Source organism: Chiloscyllium punctatum, chromosome 1, assembly GCF_047496795.1.
Source record: "Chiloscyllium punctatum isolate Juve2018m chromosome 1, sChiPun1.3, whole genome shotgun sequence".
Classification (NCBI taxonomy): Eukaryota; Metazoa; Chordata; class Chondrichthyes; order Orectolobiformes; family Hemiscylliidae; genus Chiloscyllium; species Chiloscyllium punctatum.
Window position 1 is genome coordinate 75,382,205 of NC_092739.1, and position 25,859 is coordinate 75,408,063.

At 42.5% G+C, this 25,859-nt stretch overlaps 1 protein-coding gene across 13 annotated transcripts in view; it reads right to left on the minus strand.

Moving 5' to 3' along the window:
* The window catches only part of fryl (furry homolog, like), a 467,472-nt gene that overhangs the window by 199,047 nt on the left and 242,566 nt on the right, over positions 1-25,859 (minus strand). For all 13 annotated transcript variants that reach the window (XM_072569022.1, XM_072569030.1, XM_072569038.1 and 10 more), the window contains 5 exons: positions 22,731-22,902; positions 17,068-17,200; positions 10,244-10,351; positions 5,433-5,670; positions 5,138-5,323 (listed from right to left, as the gene is read on the minus strand). In XM_072569022.1, the coding sequence (XP_072425123.1) occupies positions 5,138-5,323; positions 5,433-5,670; positions 10,244-10,351; positions 17,068-17,200; positions 22,731-22,902 (837 nt within the window). The remainder of the gene's footprint in view (positions 1-5,137; positions 5,324-5,432; positions 5,671-10,243; positions 10,352-17,067; positions 17,201-22,730; positions 22,903-25,859) is intronic.

Here is a 25,859-nt window from a genome sequence, read left to right on the forward strand (position 1 = left end):
ACAGTCCTTGATGCTCCCACAAGAGGAAACAACGTTTCCACATCTGCCCTGTCAATTCTCCAAAGAATCCTTTATGTTTTGATACGAGAGAGAGAGAACAATGAACTATATGCCACTTCGTCTGACATTACTGTTTGGGAAATGTTAGAATCTATTATCAGATATAGCAGCAGAGCAATGGATAAGCATAGAATGATTAGAGAGAGTCAAGATAGACATACAACAGGCAAATCATGTTTAAATTTATTATGAGGACTTAATTCAAAGGGAAATTAGTTGATTATTGTTGTGCTAAGACAGCTGGTTTGAAGACGACCTTGTTTTCCTGGGATTTTAGTGAAATGCATTTCACATGTTTGGAGAAGGAATCGATAATGACCCAGACCTTGGGTTCTCAATACACACACATCTCAGTGTCATTTGCACACTTAAGACTGAGGTTGAAGTGACCTAGTTTTGGATTGGAGATGGCATAGAGTTAACAGCTTCCTGTTTGTTTTGTTATTTATCTGCATGCCTGTAGGTATTTTGCTGCAGTGGAGTTTTTTATCCTTTGTTCTTCATGGGAAGTAGGGATTATTGCTAAGGCCAACATTTATTGCCCATCCCAAATGGTCCTGAATAAGATCAGTTAACGGTAACGACATTATTCTGGGTCTGTAGTCACATGCAGACCGGACAGATTTCCTTCCCTTAGGGACATTAGTGAACCAGATTTTTTTGAAATCAAAAACAGAGAGCAACTTTCAGTTTAATTAACTGAATTTAAATTCCAACAGGTGCAACATTAGGATACAAGTTTACATCTCCAGCCTGTTCCACTGGATTACTGGTCTAGTGAGATCACTTCTATGCCGCCACCTCATCTGTGCTGTAGCAAGTGAAACGCAGACAAATGTTGCTACGATGACACAACTTTGTTTAACCCTTGTCTTCAAAGAACTGGCCTCTGCGGCAGTTCTGTGCATGATGATTACAGCTTGCATGCCATTGGACGAGACGAAGGAGTGTAACACTTTCTGAAGGGCAACCAAAGTTGAGGAGGATACTTGGTAAGACTGTGATCAACTGAGCCAAAGGCTTTACACGGTCGGTGTTCCTTGCATTTGTAATGAGTCCCCTCAGGAAGATAAGGGTTCATGGTGTTAGAGGCAAGGTGTTAGCATGGATAGAAGCTTGGCTGTCTGACAGAAAGCAGAGAGTGGGGATAAAAAGGTCCTTCTCAGGATGGCAGCCGTTGACAAGTGGTGTACCGAAAGGCTCAGTGTTGGGACCACAACTTTTCACTTTAGACATTCACAATCTAGATGAAGGAACGGAGGGCATTCTAGCTACATTTGCAGACAACATAAAGATAGGTAGGGGGACAGGTAGCATTGAGGAGGCTGGGAAGTTACAGAAGGATTTGACAGTTTAGGAGAGTGGGCAATAATGTGGCAGATGGATTACAATGTGGGAAAGTGTGAGGTCATGCACTTTGGTAGGAAGAATAGGGGCACAGACTATTTTCTAAATGGGGAGAAAATTCAGAAGTCTGAAGTGCAAAGACACTTGGGAGTTCTAGTCTAGGATTCTCTCAAAGTAAACTTGTAGGTTGAGTCAGTAATTAGGAAGGCAAATGCAATGATGGCATTTACTTTGAGAGGACTTGAATATAAAAGCAGGGATGTACTTCTGAGGCTATATAAGGCTTTGGTCAGACCAGATTTGGAGTATTGTGTGCAGCTTTGGGCTTCATATCAGGAAAAACGTACTGGCTTTGGAGCGTGTTCAATGGAGGTTGATGAGAATGGGCCCAGGAATGAAAAGCTTAACCTTTGAGGACGTTTAGAAGGATGAGGAGGGCATCTAATTGAAACATACAAAACACTGAATGGCCTGGACAGAGTAAATGTTGGGAAGACGTTTCCATTGGTTTTAGAGACTAGGACCTGAGGGCATAGCCTTAGAGTAAAGGGAAGACCTTTTCACACAGAGATAAGGAGAAACGTTTTCAGCTAGAGAGTGGTGAATCAATGGAATTCACTGTCACAGAAGGCTGGAGGCCAGGTCATTGAGTATATTTAAGACTAAGATAGATAGATTGTTCAGTATCAAAGGGCTCAAGGGTTACCTGGAGAGAAAGCAGGAGAATGGGGTTGAGAAACTTATCAGCCATGATTGAATGGCAGAGGAGACTCAACGGGCTGAATGACCTAATTTCTGCTCCACTGTCTTATGGTCTTAAAAACAACATGGAGAAATGAGGATCAGGTTGATGATGGCACAGTAGGTAGTGTTTGAGCTCGTCAGAGCCCTTCTGCTCCAGGCCAGCGGCATCCTTTTATGTACTTTTTTTTTCTTTTCTTCCTTCATCTTCATAGCTGGATGGAGGCGGGGCAGCGACTGCAGCATCAGCAGTATCGACTAGGACTTCTGGCAGCGGCAGCGGTACCTGAAGAAGGTTTTTCTGGTGGCAGTAGACCTGGAATCTGGACACTTGGCAGAGTTGGAAGGCAGCAGAGCCAGGATCTCCTGGGGCACCAGTGTCATCATTGCCCTTCCCAGAGCGGGATTTCTTGATGACCGGAATACCATCCAGAGACCTTGCAGATGTCTTATGACTCAATTTGAACAGAAGATTACTTAAATAAGAGTTAAATTCATTTTATTCTTTTTGTAGAACATAGAAAGCACAGCACAAAACAGGCCGTTCGGCCCTCTATGTTGTGCCGTGGACTACTCCTAATCTAAAAATAACCTAACCTATGCACCCCTCAATTCACTGCTGTCTACGTGCATGTCAAGAAGTTGCTTAAATGTCCTGAATGACTCTGCTATCACCATCACCACTGGCAAAGCATTCCATGCATTTGCAACTCTCTGCGTCAAGAACACTGACAGATCTTAAAACTATGACCTCTCGTGCCAGTCAATCCTGCCCTGGGGAAAAGTCTATCCATGTCTCTATTATTTTATAGCTCAAAATGGCACCAGATTGTGGCAACAAAACACTTTTCACATACATCTTGAAGATACAATGAAAAGTGACAATAAAATCATGAATTCATTTTCCTTATCATGGAAGCCTCATCTTAATGACCGGGGACATAGATGGTGTAATTCTCCACTGTCCAAATTTTACTAGTCAGCCTTTGACCTGATGAGAAAAAGAATATTTGAGAACTGGGATCTGAAGTTCAATTTATGTCTGTTTTATCTGATATTTTGAATCCTATCCCCAGTATTATACTTGCTAACCCTTAATGCAGAACCATATACTATTCATTCAAACTCACATCAGTCAGCTATGTTTTTTAGACTGTTGAAAGTGGTGAGACTGAGAAGTTTTTATAGAATGAAGAGTGAAAAACTATTTAGAAGGTTTATTTGAAATGATCCTTCGCGAGAAAAAGGATTAGGAAAACACTTTTATCGATCACATTTTGGGAACTGGAGACACTTTTGCCCAAGGAACGATTGATGAAGAAACCACTGCTTTTATTTGAAATGCAGTCAGTTCATTTTGATGAGGATGTGCCGGTGTTAGACTGGGGTGGACGAAGTTAAAACCATACAACACCAGGTTGTGGCCCAACAGGTTTATTTGGAAGTACTAGCTTTCAGAGCACTACTCCTTCATCAGGTAGCTAATGGGATAGGATCATAAGACACAGATTTATAGCAAAAGATCTCAGTGTCATGCAACTGGAATGATATATCAAACAAACCTAGATTGCTGTTAGGTTTTTCATCTTTTAGAATGGGTTGCATGTTTCAGTTCATTGATATGTAAATCTTAGAACTACTTTCCAGTCACATTCTCGATGTAACTTAAGGTTTTATTAAAAAAAAGGGTGACATCTCAGCTCAGACAATGTATTAGAAGTGTGAGGTGAGAGTCTGTCTCTACCCCAATCTTGAGTCAGACTAGTTCTATTTCCAAAGTAGGAATTTATAAAACGTCACATGGACTGTCTGCTTTTTGAACAAAATAGAATGTATTTGCAATTACAATTCTACAAATGCAAATTCACTACATAGATTTGTGTGTGTGTGTGTGTGTGTGTGTGTGTGTCTGTCTGTCTGTCTGCGTAGGAGGGAGAGGGAGCGTGCGCATACACACACACACACTCACACCCACCCAGTTCTATTTTGTTCAAAAAGCAATCAATGCAAGCAGTCAGTCCATGTGACATTTTATAAGTTCCTACTTTGGAAATAGAACCAGTCTGACTCAAGATTGGGATAGAGACAGACTCTCACCGTACACCTTTAATGCACTGTCTGAACGGAGATGTCACCTTTTTTTTTAAATAAAACCTTAAGTTACCTCGAGAATGTGACTGGAAAGAAGTTCTGGGGTTTACATATCAATGAACCGAAACGTGTAACTCATTCTAAAAGATGAAAAACATAATAGCAATCTAGGTTTGTTTGATACATTACAGCATAACTCAGAGATCTTTTGCTATAAACTCTGCGTCTTACGATCTTGCTCCACAGCTACCTGAAGGAGAAGCACTCCGAAAGCCAGTACTTCTAAAATAAACCAGTTGGATCACAACCTCGCATTGTGTGATTTGTAACTAAATACATTTTGAATATGCTCAAGGACACATTGGACAGATTTCTGGTCTACATTGGAGTCAAGGGTTATGGAGAGCAAGCAAGTGCAGCTTAGTTAGCCCTGACCTTAGTAAATGGTAGTGTAAGTTTGAGGAACCAAATGGCATACCCTGTTCCTATTTTGTATGGTCTTGTACCAAAGGACAGATGAGTAAAATTTGAAGTAAAGGAAGACAGCAGTATGGCCAGACCAATCGATTTAGCTTTGGACAAACAGGTTGGGACACATATTTTAACACCATTTTGATTTGAAAACTTCTATAGTTCTAACTGAATACAATACTAAGTTATGATCCTAAGTAACAACGCAAGTAGTTTCAGTTAAACAATTTCTGAAATAACAATCCAAGGATGATCTATGTTATAAATTTTGCTGGTCAAAATAATCTTTATAAGCAAATGTTCCTGATATTGGAAATGCACATCAATTTTTTCTTTGAAACAGTTAACATTGGGCAATAAATAGTAAGAAAAATTAGTCTGCATCTCAACTGTTAATAATCTACAGAAATCTATAGGTAGTACTGACCTTTGAAACACCCAAAGCTGTAAACAAAGTTCTAATCTCTCTTAGAATGTTGACAGCAAGCCTCCTGGTGGCTGGCCGACAGCTACAGAGAACCACTAAGGCAAAACCTTCTGCTGCATGGAAGACTGATGAATAAGGGCTCCGTTCCACTGGTAGTGTGTGGGCAGCTCCATTTGGAACTCCACGCTGTGGATTGTAAATCAATTACCAAGTAGGAAATGTTAGGTCACAAAACAAATTAGTGGCTGAACTGTGTAATAAAGTAGTGCAAACTCAATGTAAATTGCATCATTACCTGGAAATCATGACCTTTCATTTGAGACTGAACTGCCTGTTTCCAATGGTTTATTAATTGGACTAACATCTTGACAGAGTTATCTAGGAGTGTTGGATGGACATCGTTTACTTCTCTGACAATGAATGACACAAATCCTGACAAAACATCCTCCCTCCAGTCTGGAAAGTCAACCATTAAAGCTTGGAGAGTAGTGAATGCCAAACCACGAAGCTCTTCATCCATGTGAATGGTGAGTCTGTAAAGCAAAGTAAATATTATGCCTAATTACTATGAATACAAATTCATTATATATTCCTCTCCTGAGCTATAAAGCCATACGTTATTAACAGTTGTAAATTAAAACAAAGGAAGCTCCAAAAGCATTTGTGGAGAAGGAAATGGAGTTAACGCTTCAGCTCATCAACTTTTTGCCTAAGACATAATGTTGGAAAATGACTTCCTGCATAAGTTCTTTCCTTCTTTGAAAGTAAAGTTCTGCTCTCAAATTTAAGAACAGCAATTTTACAAAGGTGTCCTGGCAGCACAAGAGTTCATTATTGCTGAATCTTTTTTTCTTGCGCTCATCTGGATAAATACAAGATTGTCAATTTTCTAATGATCACAATATAAACCAGAGGGAGCCTATTGATTGCCAAATCAAAAGATTCCTGAAGAAGGGCTCATGCCCGAAATGTCGATTCTCCTGCTCCTTGGATGCTGCCTGACCTGCTGTGCTTTTCCAGCAACACATTTTCAGCGCGAATCAACTCTGACCAAGCATTGCCATGTAAACACAGCACTGGGACTACAGGCTCCCCAATCTCCTGAGCAATCCAGATTATGGTGCAATGCTCGAGTCCATACCTTTTATACAAGGTTTGTAGCTCAGGTTGAGGTTTAGGGTGTAGGTTAGCTCGCTGAGTTGTAGGTTTGATATCCAGACGTTTCATTACCTGGCTAGGTAACATCATCAGTGGCGACCTCCAAGTGAAGCAAAGCTGTTGTCTCCTGTTTTCTATTTCTATGTTTGTCCTGGATGGGGTTCCTGGGGTTTGTGGTGATGTCATTTCCTGTTTGTTTTTTGAGGGGTTGATAGATGGTATCTAGATCTGTGTGTTTGTTTATGGCGTTGTGGTTAGAGTGCCAGGCCTCTAGGAATTCTCTGGCATGTTTTTACTTAGCCTGTCCCAGGATAGATGTGTTGTCCCAGTCGAAATGGGGTTTTTCTCATCTGTGTGTAGGGCTACGAGGGAGAGACTGTGATGTCCAGGAATGCGAGTTTGTTGTCGATTTCTTCCTCCTTGGTGAACTTTATGCCTGTGAGGGTGTTGCTGATGATGTTAAATGTCTCTTCTATCTTATTTCGTTTTGTGATGACAAAGGTGTCATCTACGTAGCGGACCCAGATTTTTGGTTTGATGGTTGGTAGGGCTGTTTGTTCTAGTCTTTGCATTACTGCTTCTGCTATGAATCCTGATAGTGGAGATCCCATGGGTGTGCCGTTGGTTTGTTTGTAGATTATGTTGTTGAAGGTGAAGTGGGTGGTGAGGCACAGGTCCACTCACATTCCTGGACGTCACAGTCGAAAGAAAGGACAACGGAGAACTACAAACCTGCGTATACAGAAAACCGACAAACACTGATCAAATACTTAACTACACCAGCAACCATCTCAACACTCACAGACGAAGCTGTATCAGATCACTATTCCAATGAGCCACCACACACTGCAGCACAGACAAACTTCGGAAAACAGAGGAGAACCACCTATACAACGTATTCAAGAAGAACGGATACTCAAAAAATACTGTCCGCAGATTCCTCAAGAACAAACCACGACAAGCAGATCAAACACAGCCAGAAACCCTAACCACCTTACCATACATCAAAGAAGTTTCAGAAATGACAGCCAGACTACTAAGACCCCTCGGAATCCTAGGAGCACACAAACCCACCAACACTCTCAAACAAAAACTAACAAACTTAAAAGACCCAGTACAACCCATGGACAAAACCAACGTTGTCTACAAAATTCCATGCAAGGACTGCCACAAACACTACGTAGGACAAACAGGAAGAAAGTTAGCCACCAGGATACACGAACACCAGCTAGACCCTCTCTCCCTCGTAGCCCTACACACGGATGAAAAAAACCCCATTTCGACTGGGACAACACATCTATCCTGGGACAGGCTAAACAAAGACATGCCAGAGAATTCCTAGAGGCTTGGCACTCCAACCACAATGCCATAACCAAACACACAGATCTAGATGCCATCTATCAACCCCTCAGAAAACAAACAGGAAATGACATCACCACAAACCCCAGGAACCCCATCCACGACAAACATAGAAATAGAAAGCAGGAGACAACAGCTTCGTTTCACTTGGAGATCGCCACTGATGATGTTACCTAGCCAGGTAATGAAACATCTGGATATCAAACCTACAGCTCAGCGAGCAAACCTACACTCTATACCTTTTATATACAGAGAATGGGTCCCTGCCTAAGAATATAGGTCACAAGCAACAAAATGTAAAGAAGCCATAGTATGAGCTCAGGTAGTATGAGCTCAACTGATCTTAAATGATTTGTTAGTGTAGCTATTGTGTATATAGTATAGCAGTAGTGCCGCAGTTGCATCATACCATTCCCCACATGTTTTTCTGCTACATCGATGACTGTATTGGCGTCACCTCATGCTCTCACGAGGAGGTTGAACAGTTCATCAACTTCACTAACATATTCCACCTCCCAACCTTAAGTCCACCTGGACCATCTCGGACACCTCCCTACCTCCATTTCCGGTGACCAACTCAATACTACTACAAACCCACCAACTCCCACAGCTACCCGGAGTACACCTCCTCCCACTCTGCCTCCTGTAAATACGTTACCCCTTATTCCCAATTTCCGGCCTCTGCCGTATCTGTTCCCAGGAGGACCAATTCCAACACACAACATACCAGATGGCCTCCTCTTTCAAAGATCGCAATGTCCCTCCCACGTGGTCTATGATGCCCTGCAGCGCACCTTATCCACTTGCTGCACCTCCGCCCTTGAACTCCACCCCTCCAACCGTAACAAGGACAGAACTCCCCTGGTCCTCACCATCTACCCCACCAACCTCCGGATATATTGCAACACCTACAAACAGACCCCACCATTAGGGATATATTTCTCTCCCCACCCCTATCGGCATTCCGTAAAGACCATTCCCTCTGCAATTCCCTTGTCAGGTCCACGCTCCTCCACCAATCCACCCTCTCCTCCCTGCATGTTCCTCTGCCATGCAAAAATTGCAAAACCTGCACCCACACCTCCCCCCTTACCTCTGTTCAAGGCGCCAAAGGAGCCTTCCACAGAGATTTACCTGCACCTTCACACACACTGTACTGCATCCGTTGCTTCCGATGTGGTCTCCTCTACACTGGGTAGACAGGATGCCTACATCCGGAATGCTTCAGAGAACATCTCTGGGAAACTCACACGATACAACCAGTGGCCAAACAGTTTAACTCCCCTTCTCACTTCACCAAGGAGATGCAGGTCCTGGGTTGCTTCCAGTGCCAAACCCTTACCACCTGCCGCCTGGAGGAAGAATCTTCCGCCTCAGGACCCTCTAACTACATGGGATCAATGTGGATTTCACCAGTTTCCTCATTTCCCCTCCCCCCACCTTATCATATATTCAGCCTTCCAACTTGGCACCATCCTCTTGACCTGCCCATCTTCCTTCCCACCTATCTGCTCCACCCTCCTCTCCGACCTATCACCTTCACCCCGAACTTCATCTACATCCTCAGCTATCTTCCCCCCCTCCAGCAGCACACCCCCCCATTTATCTCCCAGCTCTCTTGGGGCAACCTCTCACCTCTGATGAAGAGCTTATGCTCAAAATGCCTTCGGATGCTGCCTGACTGGCTCTGCTTTTTCAGCATCACACACTTCCACTCTGATCTCCAGCATCTGCAGTCCTCACTTTCTCCTCGTGTAGCTATTTGCATACTCAAGATAGTTTAGCAAGTCCTGCCCAATCTTAGAATCATATCTAAGAGTAAACTTATTGTTTTATTTTTTGGTGTTCATTATGAACAAATAAAAAACGAACCTACTGATTAAATCAAATCAATCAGCTAATCATTGGGAAGAGTCAAGAGTGTGGTGCTGGAAAAGCACAGCAGGTCAGGCAGCAGCCAAAGAGCAGGAAAATCAACATTTCAGGCAAAAGCCCTTCCTGATGAAGGGCTTTTGCCTGAAAGGTTGATTTTCCTGCTTCTCGGATGCTGCCTGATCAGCTGTGCTTTTCCAGCACCATACTCTTGACTCTAATCTCCAGCATCTGCAGTCCTCACTTTTGCCTAATCATTGGGAAGCACAGTCCATGTGCCTGATATTCCTCTAGCAGTGAAATTAATACACAACATTGTACAATTGTAGGATAAACATATGTCTGTTTGGACCAACAACAGCATTTTGTTAGTGGAAAATACTATGAGCACAATCACTAAATAGTGGCAGCATACATGACTTATTTCACTTGTTTATTGACAGTGTAATTGGAGGTAGAGAAGACAATTCTCAGGTCTGAAAGTGGTGACGTTTGGGCATTTGCAAGTTTGAACAATACACAGTGAATAATCATCTGATCAGGCAAGCTCATAACACGACTTATTTCTGCTTGTTATTTAGCAACATGCATTCGTAGGCAACTTATTCTCTGCGAATAAAAACGTTGGTTCAAACCTTGCATTTTTTTGAATGACCTGGGATTCAGCATGTAAAATCTAACATGCATTATCAGTTTTTTTCTAATAAAGTGCATCACCTTGCCAAGAGTTCAACAAGTTCTGCCCTACTCATGCCATCAGGAATCAACCTCGGAATAGCAGCCACACATGTCCGGAAGAGATCAATCTTAGGTTTTCGTTCACCCCTATTAAAAACATGAAAATATTAAAAACATTAAACGTACAAACAGAGAAATTAGCAGCGTTAACACATTCAGTGTCTTGTGACTTCGCCAACATTGACAAAATCACGCCAAATCGGATTGTGGCCTCAAATACACTTTTCTGCCTCCATCCATACCCTCAACTGCTTTGTTAATCAAGAAGCTATCACTGCCTTAAAAGTATCCAGAAGTCACACGACACCAGGTTATAGTCCAGCAGGTTTATTTGAAATCATAAGCTTTCAGAGCTGAGCCCCTACTCCAATTCAACACCAGCACCTCAACATCATGGCTTAAAAATATTCAATGAAAAGCTTCAGAGATTCATGAACCTCTTTTTGTATTCATTCATTCATGGGATGTGGGTGTTCCTGGTTAGACCATCATTTACTGGCCATCTCTAATTGCTCAGAGAGCAGTTGAAAGTCAACCACTGTGCTGAGGGTCTGGAGTCACATGTAGACCAGATGAGGTAAGGATGCAGTTTCCTTCCCTCAAAGACATTAATGAAGCAGATGGGCTTCTCCCGCATCAATTGACAATAGTTTCATGGTCATCATTAGACTCTTAATTCCAAATGTATATTTAATTCAAATTGCACCATCTGCCATTGTGGGACTTGAACCTCCTGGGCGTCTGGATTAATAGTCTAAAGATATTAACAACATTAGGCCACCGCCTCTCCCTTAGAGCAAAGCTATGTCCTCACCACCACCTTAAATGAGAGAGGCCTTATTTTTAAAATTTTTCCTCTACTTCCTGTCTCTTCCATGAGGGGAAACAAGCATCCACAACAAAAAATACTGCAGATGCTGGAAACCTGAAACAAAAACAAAAACAGAAATTGCTGGAGAAACTCAACAGGTCTAGAACTGAGTCATTGCACCCAAAACATTAACTCTGCTTTTTCTCCACAGAAGCTGCTAGACCTGCTGAGTTTCTCCAGAAATTTGCATTTTTGTTTCAGCATCCAGTATTATTTCAAGGACTGTCACTGATCTCCCCTGGAGAGCTCCCGTCCACAGTTTCCTCCCTGCAGTCTCCCAATTTCACACAGCCTCCTTCTACCTCCTTTCCAAAATCCACTAGTGGATGCCTGAGCAGACCTATCTTTTCAGCAAATTCCTGCTTCAATGGTCTTATTTCTTCCTGTCTTGGCTATATTTTTATATGTTGCTCAGTCGGTTTCAACTTATATTTGTCATTATTCTGATGCTTTATGTTGGGTCTACAACTTTCAGCCACCTCCATTTCACTTCACCATGGATGTGTAATCCTTCAATATGTCCATTTCCCACCAGGACAGTCTGAAGACAGTCTGCTTTTTCCATGAAAAGAGGCCTACGTAGTCCTCCATTCACCACCAGCCTCCTTTGCTTGGCTGAGCTTGTTCTCATGTTGAATCATGAACTCATTTCATTTTCTCCAAATCAAAGGCGTGCCCTGTTATACTTGTCTCTCTATGGGGTATGTGGAACATTACTTCTTTTACTCAGGCTTTATGTCATCGGTACTACGTCCTGTTCTCACCCGGAATATTGCCGACGATATTACCCTTTATCAGGATAGTTGGAAGATATCCTCCTTTTTCACTTTACCAAGCACTCTCCCCTCTACCCTATTGTGGCCCTCAGGCGTGTCCAAACCATTTCCTCCTCGTGCGCTCTCACCACTTTCCCTCCCTCCTAGAACAATGATTGGCTTCCTCTTGTCCTCGCTTTCCATCCCACCAGTCTCCACATTCAAAAGATCATCCATTGCCATTTCCAACAGGATATCGCCATCAAAAACCATCTTCCTTCTGCTCCACTGTCAATATCCCACAGAGAACATGCCTCCTTGACACTTTGGTCCATTCCTCCATCACCCTGAACACTTCCTCAGCACCCTCCAAGTGTGGCAACAGACCCTTCGACCCAACAAGTCCACACCGACCCTCTGAGGAGCAACCTACCCTGACTAACGTTCCTAACACTACGGACAATTGAGCATGGCCGATCCACCTAACCTGCACATCTTTGGCCTGTCGGAGGAAACCGGAGCACCCGGAGGAAACCCACGCAGACACGGGGATAATGTGCAAACTCCACACAGACATTTGCCCGAGGTGGGAATTGAACGCGGGTCCCTGGTGCTGTGAGGCAGTAGTGCTAACGACTTAAGCCACCGTGCCGCCCAACGTTCCCCTTACTTACACTGAAAGAATTATATAACTATTATGACCTGTTTTTATATTTCTCTTTATATTAGGCAGCACAGCGGCTCAGTGGTCAGCACTGGTGCCTCTCAGTGCCAGGGTCCTGGGTTCAATTCCAGTCTTGGGCAAATGTCTGGGTAGAATTTGCATGTTCTCCCAATGGCTGCGTGGGTTTCTACTGGGTGTTCTGGTTTCCCCCCACAGTCCAATGACATGTAGGTTAGGTGGATTAGCCATGGGAAATGCAGGGTTACAGAAATAGAGTATGGGGGATGAGTCTGGGTGGGATGCTTGTCAGAAAGTTGTTGTGGACTTGTTAGGTTGAGTGGCCTGTTTCCATACTAGGGATTCAATGAAATTCTTGCTAACTTTCTCTCATACACCACTTCCTCCCTCACTTTTCTTCGTCATTCTTTCCTGATTTTCAAAGGAAGTTGCTGAAATTAATTGTTTTCATATATTGGTCTGCTAATTGTAAGATATGCTTACCTTTCTTTACACTGGAATAGTTAACTGCCTTTTGAAAGTTTGCTCTGTCTATTGCTATCACACTTACAGGGTATACAGTCCAGGCCATAAAACAACTGCTCATTCCACCCACCCTGGACATTTTATGTGCAATTATCTTAAATCTATTTCCTCTGGTCATGCTCCTTGTGGCAACAGTTCCTCCTATCTACATTTTAAAATGTTTTGAATACCTCCATCAAATTTCCCCTGAACCCATCTGCTATAAGGAAACAATGTCAAGATTAGAGTGGTGCTGGAAAAGCACAGCAGGTCAGGCAGCATCCGAGGAGCAGGAAAATCGATGTTTCGGCCAAAAGCCCTTCATCACAGAATGCATGAAAGAATAATCAACTCAAACAAATTAGGTACAATATAAAAACCTGATGAAGGGCTTTAACCTGAAACGTCGATTTTCCTGCTCCTCGGATGTTGCCTGACCTGCTGTGCTTTTCCAGCACCACTCTAATCTTGACTCTAATCTCCAGCATCTGCAGTACCCACTTCTGCTCTGTAAGGAAACAATCCCAGCCTTATTTTGCCACAAAAATGTCATTATGGCAAATTTCATCTGCAGTAACCTATAATCATAATGACTTACAATACATTTACATGACATTTGCAGTTCACAACTGAACACAACGTAACTTACTTACAATACAACTCAGCTTATGACTGCAATAGGTTAAAAATTAAATACTCAAATTTTATTTAGAGATATTCCTCAAAGAACTTAGAGCCAACAGTTCAACTCCAGCTGAACTGAAACAAAGGTGGAAGCATTCACTAAGCCATGCTATAATTCTTCATTAAATAGAAGCAAATCAAACATACAGCTTAAGACAGCAAAGGATATTGGGAATTTCAGTGGCCTTGAATAAACACATTGCTGAAGGTTTCCTAACGGACGACAGACATGGAGGCTTTGAAGGCAACAGAATGCTTTATGATTAGCCTTCTTTCATAGAAGCATGGAAGAACAATCAACTCAAACAAATTAGATACAATCTAAAAACCTGATTCTGCACACACTGATGCAAAAGGCATTCACGATAACATCAAATTGCTCTTAACTAATGCACCTGGCTGCAAACAAAAACCAATCTGCATTAGACCCTTCAGTGAACATGGAAAATAACTCAAAGTTATCATGGATTGTTAAAAGAAAACTGTGTGTTTGGCTCTTCTTGGATTTAATTAGTTGATGAAATAGACTTTCAACAGGCTTTTAATTAAGTACCGCATAAGAAAGTTGTTGACAAAATTAAAGTATATGGAGTTAAAGGGACACTGTCAAGGTGATATGAAGTTAACAAACAGACAGAAAACCTGAGTAGTGAATGTGGCTTTGCAGACTGAAAGGAAGTATAATGCCCTGGTGATACCAGATTGTGACAACCCTCCCCACCCCCAGGGAGGAACAGATCAGCTACCTCAGCTCTGCGAAGGTAGTTGCCTATACCATGGGTTGCAGGAACACCGCCCAGAGACAAGACTGCAGGAAAACTGATATTGGACAAAGTGGTAATCTTAAAGATTGTCAAAAATGGGTTTGAAAATTGCCAGTGACAATGTGTGTAGCATAACACCCACTACATGATGTCATAGAAAAACTCACAGAATCATTGTTGACTGAGCTTTCCAACATCAAAGCAGTCTCTTTACAGTCAGCCCTGCCCCAGCTCAGGGCCTGCCTCTCCCAGATCTGCAATAGACCTCTACTATTCTTCACCCACAACCAGTGCTTTTTCCTCCAGCTTATCTGACATCAAGGAACGTAAATAAGCTAAACTCTTTCACACTTATCTCCAAACCCGGGCCTCCTCGACTACTCCAGAATCCATCCCCGGCCTCCTCTGGAATCCACTGGACACCATTAACCATGCAGCTACTTCAGCTGCCACTACGGCCACAGTCGCTGATGTCACTCCAGTGGTCAGTGCAGATCATGCCACTCTTGTGGCCGCCGCCAATGTCAAATTGACATTGTTGCCACTACCACCAATTCTACCCCCACTGCCACCACTGATGTCTATTCCGCCCTCGGTGCCATTATCAACATCATGTCCACCCCTGCCGCCAACGCCGTCACTTCTGTTGATGCCATCATCCATGGTGCCTCCACAGACACTGCCAGTCGCGTGATTACTGACATCGCCACCGATTACATGACCGCTCCCACGCACTCCCACTCCAGTGACAGTCTCCACCCCACTCCAGCTCAACACCTGACCCCAGCCCCAAGTCTGCTGGGTATTTACCATCTCCTCAGACCTCCTCCTCACTGAGGGCAAACGTTTGTCCTCAGCGAAGGACTTAGCTTCATTCCACTAGTCCCCATGTCAATGAATTCTGCACATGCAATGTTGAACTCTTTTTTTTTTCTCCCCATCGCCTGCATTCTTGGCTTCCACCCACCTTTCTCCCTACTCCAACAAACTCCAACTTCTTGGACACCCCATACTGGCCTCTTCCCCTCCCTCGACCACTTCAGATCCAACTGCCGCTGTGACATTAACTGCCTCAATCTCTCTACCCTTCTCACCCACTCCAACCTACCCCCCCCCTCCTCACAATACGCAACCCTCCACTCCCTTTGTTTAACCCCAACATCACCATCAAGCCAGCTGACAAGTGAGGCACGGTGATAATATGGGGCACTGACCTCTACATCGCTGAGGCCAGACACCAACTCGCTGACATCTCCAACTACCGCCCCCTCAAACATGACTGCACCTCCCATCTACAAGCCATCACATCCAAGACCAGACCATTCACAACCTCATCACCTCAGGTGATCTCCCACCTATAGCCTCCAACCTCCAAGATCCCCAACCCCACATAGCCCAGTTCAATCTTTTACCCAAAAATTCACAAACCTGACTGCCCCAAACGACTGATGGTCTCCGCCTGCTCCGGCGGCACCAAACTTATCTCCACTTATCATGACTCCAACCTGTCACCCTAGGTCCAGGAACTCCCCACATATGTTCGACACACCACCCACGCCCTCTACCTCCTTCATGACTTTTGATTCCCCGGCCCTCAGCACTTCATCTTCATTCAGTCCCTCTACACCTGTATCTCCCATGAGGAAGGCCTAAAAGCCCTGTTTTTTCTTCTCCTGCCAACGAAAACAGTCCCCCTTCACCAACACTCTCAATTGGTGGAAGTGGTGCTCACTCTTAAGAACTTCTCCTTTGAATCCTCCCACTTCCTACAAACCAGAGGGGTGACTGTGGGTACCTGCATGGGTCCCCGCTCATCTTTCTTTTTGGAGGAACATGGAACAGTCCCTCTTCCACCACTACACTGGCACCTTCCACAACCTTTTCCTTTGCTGCATGGATGACTGTATTGGCACTGCCTCATGCTCCCGCGAGGAGCTTAAACACCTTCCACCCTGACCTCAAATTCACCTGAACTATCACTGACACCAATCTCTCCTTCCTGGACCCCTCTGTCTCCAGCGACCGACTCAACACTGACATTTATTTCAAACCCACAGATTCCCACAGCTACCTTGATGAAACCTCCCCCCTCCCCATCTCATCCCAGATCCAATCCTCTGATTCTTGACCAGACCTACCTGTGCATCTTCCTTCCCACCTATCTGCTCCAACCTTCCCACCAACATATCACATTCACCTCCTACCTGCATCACACCTATCTTTTCCCCAGCCTCACCTCCTCCTCCCCCTATTTATTTCTCAGCCCTCTTCCCACTCCCCAATCCCCTGCCTGAAACATCGAGTCTCTTGCTTTGTCCAGTGCAACACTTTATCAACTCTGACTCTTCAGCATCTGCAATCCTCACTTTTTCCTCTATGTCGTATTATTCCATGATTCCACATGAAAGTATTTCATCAAAAAGATTTCTGGCCGTACTAAAACTATAACTGAAAGCATGTTAGTTGCTACTAATGTTCACATTTCCAAAAATGTTTAACCTATGGAATTTCTTTAAAAACAAGTTCATGTTTCCAGTCCTTACGTGATCATATCTTCAGGCTCTTTGTTGGACATTTGTACATTAGTCATACTCATCGATCTTCCCACCTCCTTGTCCAAATGTCTGAGAATGCAATCAAGAGCCTTTCTCACTTGTGGATAGTAAAGTGACATCCCTATGGAGAAAGATGATTTGGCACTGTTACAATAGTACTTTGTTCAAATTTTTAACAACAAAAGCATGAAGCAAAGGAGAAATGTTTCGAAGGAAATCTGCTTGAAACTATATTACAAGTGACAGATAGAGCAGATAGCATTTAAAGTGAAAATAAAAAAGTAACTTTTTGAAGATGGATGTATTGGTAATTATTAAAAATGTTGTATGTATGAGAAATTACTTAAAAATATGTTACTCTGGCTTCTACACTTGAAAAATATAAAGGTCTGAATTTTGCAGTAGTAAATACGGACTGTCTGCATTCCTCAGACACCAACAGCAACTTAGTACTCTGCAAATTCACAGCTTAAAATGAAAACTGATGTCAGTAATTCTGTTAAAGACACACACAGCATACAAACCAATAAATTTGTTGATTTCTAATGGGAGTTTTCTATAGACACCCCACTAGCAACAGAGACACAGAGGAGCAGATTGGGAGACAGATTTTGGAAAGGTGCAAAAGCAACAGGGTTGTTGTCATGGGTGACTTCAACTTTCCTAATATTGACTGGAACCTCCTTAGTGCAAATTGGATGGAGCAGATTTTATCAGGTTTGTCCAGGAAGGATTCCTAGTTCAATATGCAGATAGGTTGACTAGAGAGGAGACCATGATGGATTTGGTGCTCGGCAATGAAACAGGTCAGGTGTTAGATCTCTTGGTGGGAGGGCATTTCAGTGATAGTGATCACAACTCCCTGACCTTTGCTACATTCATGGACAGGGATTGAAGCAGACGGTGTGGGAAAGTATTTAATTTAGGGAGTGGGAATTACAACACCATTAGGCAGGAACTGTGGAGGATAAATTGGTAACAGATATTCTCAGGGAAATGCACAACACAAATGTGGAGGTTGTTCAGGGAGCACTTGCTCTGAATGCTGGATAGGTTTGTCCCACTGAGGCAAGGAAGGGATGGTAGGGTGAAGGAACCTTAGATAACAAGAGATGTGGAACATCTAGTCAAGAGGAAGAAGGAAGCAAGGATCAGACAAGGCTCTAGAGGGCCAGGAACGAACTGAAGAATGGACTTAGGAGAGCCAGAACGGGGCATGAAAAAGCCTTGGTGGGTAGGATTAAGGAAAAACCCAAGGCGTTCTAGCTTTATGTGAGGAACAAGAGGAAGGCTAGAGTGGGAGTGGGGCTGATCAGGGATTATAGAGGGAACTTGAGCCTGGAGTCAGTGGAGGTAGGGGAGGTGCTTAATGAATACTTTGCTTCAGTATTCACAACTGAGAGGGACCTTGTCATTTGTGAGGATTGTGTGAAACAGTTGATACACTTAAACAGGTTGATGTTAAAGAGGAAGATGCGTGGGAAACTTCGAAAAAACTTGAGGATAGATAAGTGACCAGGCCAGAGGGGATATATCCAAGGTTACTACAGGAAGCGAAGGAAGAGATTGCTGCGCTTTCGTTGATGACCTTTGTGTCCTCACTGTCCACTGGTGTAGGACTAGGTGATTTGAGGGTGACAAATATTATTTCTTGGTTCAAGAAAGGGAATAGGGATGACCCTGGGAATTACAGAACAGTCAGTCTTACGTTGGTGGTGGACACATTATTGGAGAGGATTCTGAGAGACAGGATTTATAATTATTTGCAAAAGCATAGCTTGATTAGAGATAGTCAGCATGGCTTTGTGAGGGGCAGGTTATGCCTCACAAACCTTACTGAATTCTTTGAGGATCTGACAAAACACATTGATGAAGGTAGAGCAGTGGATGTATATGGATTTTAGCAAGGTGTTTGATAAGGTTCCCAATGGCAAGCTCATTCAGAAAGTAAGGAGGCATTAGATACAGGGAAATTTGGTTGTCTGGATACAGAATTGGCTGGCCCATAGAAGACAGAGGGTGGCAGCAGATGGAAAGTATTCAGCCTGGAGCTTGGTGACTAGTGCTTTACTGCAGGGATCTATTCCAGGACCTCTGCTCTTTGTGATTTTTATAAATAACTTTGATGACGAAGTTTGCCAATGACATGAAGGTTGGTGGAATTGTGGATAGTGTGGAGGGCTGTTGTAGGTTGCAATGGGACATTGACAGAATGCAGAGCTGGGCTGAGAAGTGGCGGATGAAATTCAAAGTGGAAAACTGTGAAGTGATTCATTGTGGAAGGTCAAATTTGAATGCAGATTACAGGATTAAAGGCAGGATTCTTGGTAGTATGGAGGAACAGGAGGATCTTGGGGTACATGTCCATAGATCCTTCAAAGTTGCTACCCAAGTTGATAGGTTTGTTAAGAACATATACGATGTGTTGACTTCCATTAGCAAGGGGACTGAGTTTAACAGCCACGAGGTTATACTGCAGCTCTATAAAGCCCTGGTTAGACCACAGTTGGAATATGGTGTTCAGTTCTAGTTACCTTATTGTAGGATGTGGAAGCTTTAGAGAGGGTGCAGAGGGGATTTACCAGGATGCTGTTTGGATTGGAGGGCATGTTTTATGAAGAAAGGTTGAGGAAGCTAAGGCTTTTCTCATTGGAGTGAAGAAGGATGAGAGGTGACTTGATAGAGGTGTATAAGATGATGAGAGGCATAGTTTGAGTGGATAGCCAAATATGTTTTCCCAGGGCACAGATGGCTAGCACGACAGGGCATAGGTTTAAGGTGATTGGAGAAAGGTTTAGCGGAGATATCAGAGGTAGGTTCTTTACACAAAGTGGTGAGTGTTTAGAATGCACAGCCAGCAGTGGTAGTTTTGGGTCCAGTAATCCTTCTTCAAAACTGTTCTGACTTGCTGACATTTTCCAGAAATTTCTTTTGTTTTTATTGAAGGAACTGTAAGATAGATTATAATGACATACTAACTTCGTCATGACAGCTAACATAATGAATGGCTTTGAAATGCTATCCTTATATTTGTAGAACTTGGGGCTTTAGAGGCACAGTGATAATGTCCTTAACTCAGAAGGCCTGAGTTTCAAGGCCCACTTGCTCCAGAGATGTGTCATAACACATGTAAACAGGTTGATTAAAATACATGTATTCATGTAATATCAAATTTCTCCACGATTAAAAATCCACAAATGTCAGAAGTTATTGTTTACAAAATCTTAGCTTCAATCTTAAATCTAATTTGCTGCCTGATAACTTCAATTAAGAGTAAACAATTCAGTGTTTTAGCTTGCTGGTTTGCTGTAAAGATGCTTCAGTGTGATAACCCAGTTTGCTGACTTCATTGCTATACACACAAGGCAATCCTCTTGAATTGATGCCAGATGTAAACAATGTCAGAAAATAGAAAGCATCTGCTAAATGTATTATAAAATCTTATTGGGCAACTTTTTGCAAAGTCAGAAATGTTCCAGGTATAATGGTGAAAACTGATATGCAGGTCAAAATTTGTCCCTAGGCAAGCTATTCCAATGCAGCGACAACACTAGCACATGTCTCACCATGTAAAAAAATTGTTGAGGTAGTTCACAAAAAGCAAAATCTGGTCAATTGCTGCCTTATTGGTCTCAATCCTCAAAGGGACAGAAGGTATCAATGGCACTTATTCACCAGCCCTCAAGCTGTGTTCCAATAGGACCACTCAGCTCTAACCTAAATTCCAACCATTCTCTAAATACGAGGAAAATAACTGAATTTCAGAGGTGAAGTGAAATTGACTGTCTATGACATAAAGGCAGCCTGACAAGGTGCAGTATCAAGGAGCCTTCATAAAACTGAAAGGAAAACCCTCCACTGACAGGAGTCTTATGCAATATATAGCCATCAGATTGCAAAACAAAAAGGATAGACTTGCATTTACATAGTACTGTTCATAACTGCCCAAATGTCAAAAAATACTTTATAGCTAATGAAGCCTTGTTCTGCTCATTTTGCTATGTGATCATGAAGAATTAGAATTTATCACGATAATTCATTTTGGCTAATTTATGGTTTATGATTTTCCTAGTTCTGCTGGATGCACTGTGTTCAATTTGCATATGCATGCTGTTCTTTTTCACTGTCACTGCTGGTTGCCTGATCATTCCCATGTAACTCCCACATTTGGCTTGAGAGAACTATGTCTGAGTTCGGTGGAGCGCAAGGAGTCTTGGAAGGGAGTTAAGAAGCTAAAACTCACTATTTAGCATTACACCATGAATTGGTTCCTGAAAACCTGACGTAAAGTAAGGTCATCCTGCACCATGAAAGGGAGGAAGGGAAAGTAGCATGGCGGGAAGGGGATGAAGAGGGGTGGGAGGGAAGAGTTTGGCAGCAGAAAAGACCTCCAAGAATGGTGAAGGAGGGATACTTCTCCCTTTCTTGTCCCCACCCTGTACTCGTGCCTGGCTTTCTCCCCAATCCAACCTCACAACCCTCCTCCTGATCAGAAAAAGAGCTGATTATCTGGTTGTTATCATATTTCTATTTGTGGATTACACATAGGTTACCATGTTTCCTACAGGACAAAAGTGACTGCTCATCAAAAGATTTCATTTGCTCAACAAGCATCTCCCTGCAGCATGCCACACGTGTTCCTCGGTGTCAGCAAAATCAGCCAAAAAAGCCAGGACATCAGAGTTATATCCTCCACTTATGTCCAAAAGTGTCATGCTATCTTTTGCACCCACAAGTGCAGGCAATTGGAGCCTGATGTTGAAACCTGCCTAAAAGTGGTCAGCACTTCCATCATTGCAGATCGCTCATCACTTTGCACTGGTACGTCACATTTGTTCTCAAGTTCAGAAGTGCAAATGAACAAGATAAACAAATACAACTGATTACAGGAAATCCATGATTAACACCATCTTGGAATCTTGTTTGAATTGTAACACTAACAAAATAAGTAAAAACCAAAAGAACTGTTGATGCTGTAAATCAGAAACAAAAGCAAAAGTTGCTGGAAAAGCTCAAAATCTGTCGAGAGAAATCAGGGAGTTAACGTTTTGGTGCTGGTGACCCTTCCTCAGAACAAGTAATTGGCCAAATGCTCTTACACCAGCAAAATTGGCAGAATGACACCAATACCACCAATTTCATCTCGTAACTAGTCTTACAAGAGATGACTACTTTGAATGAAGTGATTGGTGTCTTAAAACAACAGTTCGATGAAACATATGCTTAACTAGATATTGGAATACCTCACACTTTAAATTATAGTGTTATGAACACCTTCAGACAAATCTGCCCAGGTCATTAAAGTAACCAATGGACACTTGGCCCTGTTGTTGTGTTTTTGGTGCAGTTTACTTATCAATCAATTACTTGAATCCACATGGTAGAAGCAGTCATTCTCCTGTTTTAGGTATTAACTACATCTTCATTCAAGACATCTCAACCAGCAAATTCTGTTCAAGCTCCAGCTCATTATTTCAGAACTGGGCAATTAAAATGCACACAGTGATGATAAACCAACAGCTCATTTATGACAATTGCGTGCACATGAAATAGAGGAGCATATTTCAAACAAAAATACAAAAAGAGTCTTCACCGAGACAAAAAGAGAGACGAACATACACAAAAACATATGTCCAAGTATATAAACCAACCTATCACTTTAGCTTCTTCGTCTGTGAGGGTTTTGTTCAGGAAGATTTTCTTTACTCGCAATGTACTTCCTGATGGAAGGACAACTCCTGTTGTTGGCATTGGAGGCTCTCCATCCTTTTGTTGCAAACTATCTGCAATTACTAGAAATGCTCTCAAACCTATGTTCATTCTCTGCAACAGAAATATGTAACAAGGAGAAATTGTCAGTTCTTTCAAATTTAATCATAGTCAAACCTGACTCAACTTGTGGCAAAAATTGAATTGGATCTTTTATCACTAGTTTTATCTTCACTAGTTTTGAATGAATAGTTTAAAAACTATTTCAATCAAATAACAATGAAACAGTCTTAAACTACTGACTGGACAGTTCAATAAAATCAAGATAGCAGCTTTGCTCCAGTTTCAAGATTATTTCCTTGCCCAAAGAGCAAGTGTTCATGAATGAAAGATTCAAAATTTCCAGTTTTGTTCTTATTTCATCTTTTAACTAAATATCAACACAATATCACTGCACTTCTGGGAATATAACTATGGCACAAAATTGATTCTTCTATATAAAAGCATTTGATAAAAACAAGTTTGCACCTACAATTAGTGTGCAGACATGTATCGTGGCATGGAAAAACATTTGATTTAAACAAAGTTTTCGATGATACATGTTTTACTAATTTATTCCTCCAATTGGTTTACACTGCACCCTGGATTGCACTCACTATATTTCCATGGGCAACACTCAATGGTGCCAGCTGAGGCAAAAACAACAAATGTGTAATGCCTGAAATTACCCTGCAACAATTATTGTCCACAACAGTGATCTAGAAGCAAACAATGCAAACTGTTTATGATTCGGACATAGAAGGGTAGCAAAATGGTAAAATTAAAGGTTCCTTATCTGAATATATAAGGGGTGTATAATAAGATGGCAAATTAATGGCACAAAGAGAGACGAATTACTTTGATGTAAAAGCCAAGGTTGGGATCTAAATAATCCACAGTATTTGACATTTTGAAAAGACAAAGTGGGAACGTATTGGGGCAAACGGGTGAGGTTAGATTGCCAAATGCACAGCAGCAAGCAAAGATGAACATAAAGTACTGTGGATACTGGATATCTGGATACTGTATTTTAAAACTAAGTGCTGCATAAAGATAGCAGGTCAGGGCCACATCTGTGGTGAGAGAATGTCTTTTTGGGCTCAAAATTCTATCATTGTGATGGGAAGAATACGTTAAAACAATGGATGAAAACTTGTACCAAGCCTGATGGCAAGTTTGGTAGTGGAGAGTCATTTAATCAGATGGAAAGGTGAAGGGCGAGGATTCGGTTAGCCTAGCACCCACTTAAGAACCTCGCCCCACCATGCAGTCCTTACCACAGCGGCAAGCAGAAAGCTCACCATGCAGGGGGCACAATAAGCAAACAACATATTTACCAAAGAGGTATTGCAGAGAGTTCACTCGGCTGATACTTGGCATGACCAATAAGGAAAGATCAGTGAATACAGGCCCTGTTTAACTAGAGTTGAGATGGAATGACAGAGAACCAGATTGAAGCATATAAAATTCAATCAAGGCTGGACAGACAAGATGCAGGGAAGTCAATTTCCCTGATTTGGGAGCCGAGAATCAGGGGACAGAGTCTCAGGATGAGGAAAAGATTCTTTACTCAAAAATAGTGCACCTGTAGATCTCTCTATCACGGAATGTTGCAGAGGCCAAGTCACTGAATATATTCAAGAAAGAGATAAAGTTTTAGATTTTACTGGAATCAAGGGGTATGAGAAGAAAGTGGGATAGAAAATCAACCATGACCCTAATGAATGGCACAGCTGGCTGAAAGGGCTGAGAGGCCTACTCCTAGTTTTTATGTTTTTGTGACTCGAGCTAACTGTTCAAGTTACTTTCGAGGCTTGCTGGGGCTGTTTTCAACAGTGAATGTCTTATGTAAGTTCTTGTTTTATGTAGCTCAGTTGGAGGATAGTTTGTTTCGAACTAGCGAAGTTGGAGCTAGGTGTGCCTAGATCAAATTGCCCATCTGACCTCTCCCATCACAGACAATAAAAAAAACCTTGTGTGGTTAGGGTGATACTTGTTATTTTTTTGCAAGTGTGATTGAAGGAACATCTCAAGGTTGTATTCCCTGAGCAAGCTGTGTCTCTAAGACTTTAGAGACAACAGTGCATGACCACAAGTGCAGAACATCAGAGGTGCTGACTCTGGAACATTCTAGATTTGATCCTTCTAACTTTGAGAATAACCTGTTTAAGTGCTTTTGTTCAGGATGCAAATCTCTGTCAAGAAATCTTTCTTTTTCTATTCCTGAAGAATCTGCGCGTTTGTCTTTGCGATATTTAGAGGGATAAGTATTCCATCTTCTTCTATCGTCTTCAAATCCATGCCCATTTCTTTGGGCAAGAGTCCTCTCCCCGTCCCACAGATTCCTTCGTCCAGTTCCAACATTTTCCCTCCATTTGGACCCGTCCCTCTGGCCTTTTGGAACATAGGACATTACAGCGCAGTACAGGTCCTTTGGCCCTTGATGTTGCGCCGATTTGTGAAAATAATCTGATGCCCATCTAACTTACACCATTTCACTATTATTCATGTGTATGTCCAATGCCCACTTAAATGCCCTTAACGTCAGTGAGTCTACTACTGTTGCAGGCAGGCCATTCCACACCCCTACTGAGTGAAGAAACTACATCTAATATTTGTCCTAAATGTAGCACCCATCAATTTAAAGCTATGTCCCCTCTTGTTAGCCTTCACGATCCAAGGAAAAAGGCTCTCACTGTTCACCCTATCGAACCCTCTGATTATCTTACACGTCTCGATTAAGTCATCTCTCAACCTTCTTCTCTCCAATGAAAACAGCCTCAGTTCCTTTAACCTTTCCTCCTAAGACCTCCCATCCATACCAGGCAACATCCTAGCAAATCTCCTCTGAACCTTTCCAAAGCTTCCACATCGTTCCTATAACAGAGTGACCAGAACTGTATGCAATACTCCAGGTGCGGCCTTAGCAGTGTCTCGTACAGCTGAAGCATGACCTCATGGCTCTGAACCTCAATCCCCCTATCAATAAACGCCAGCACACCATATGCCTTCTTAACAACCCTATCAACCTG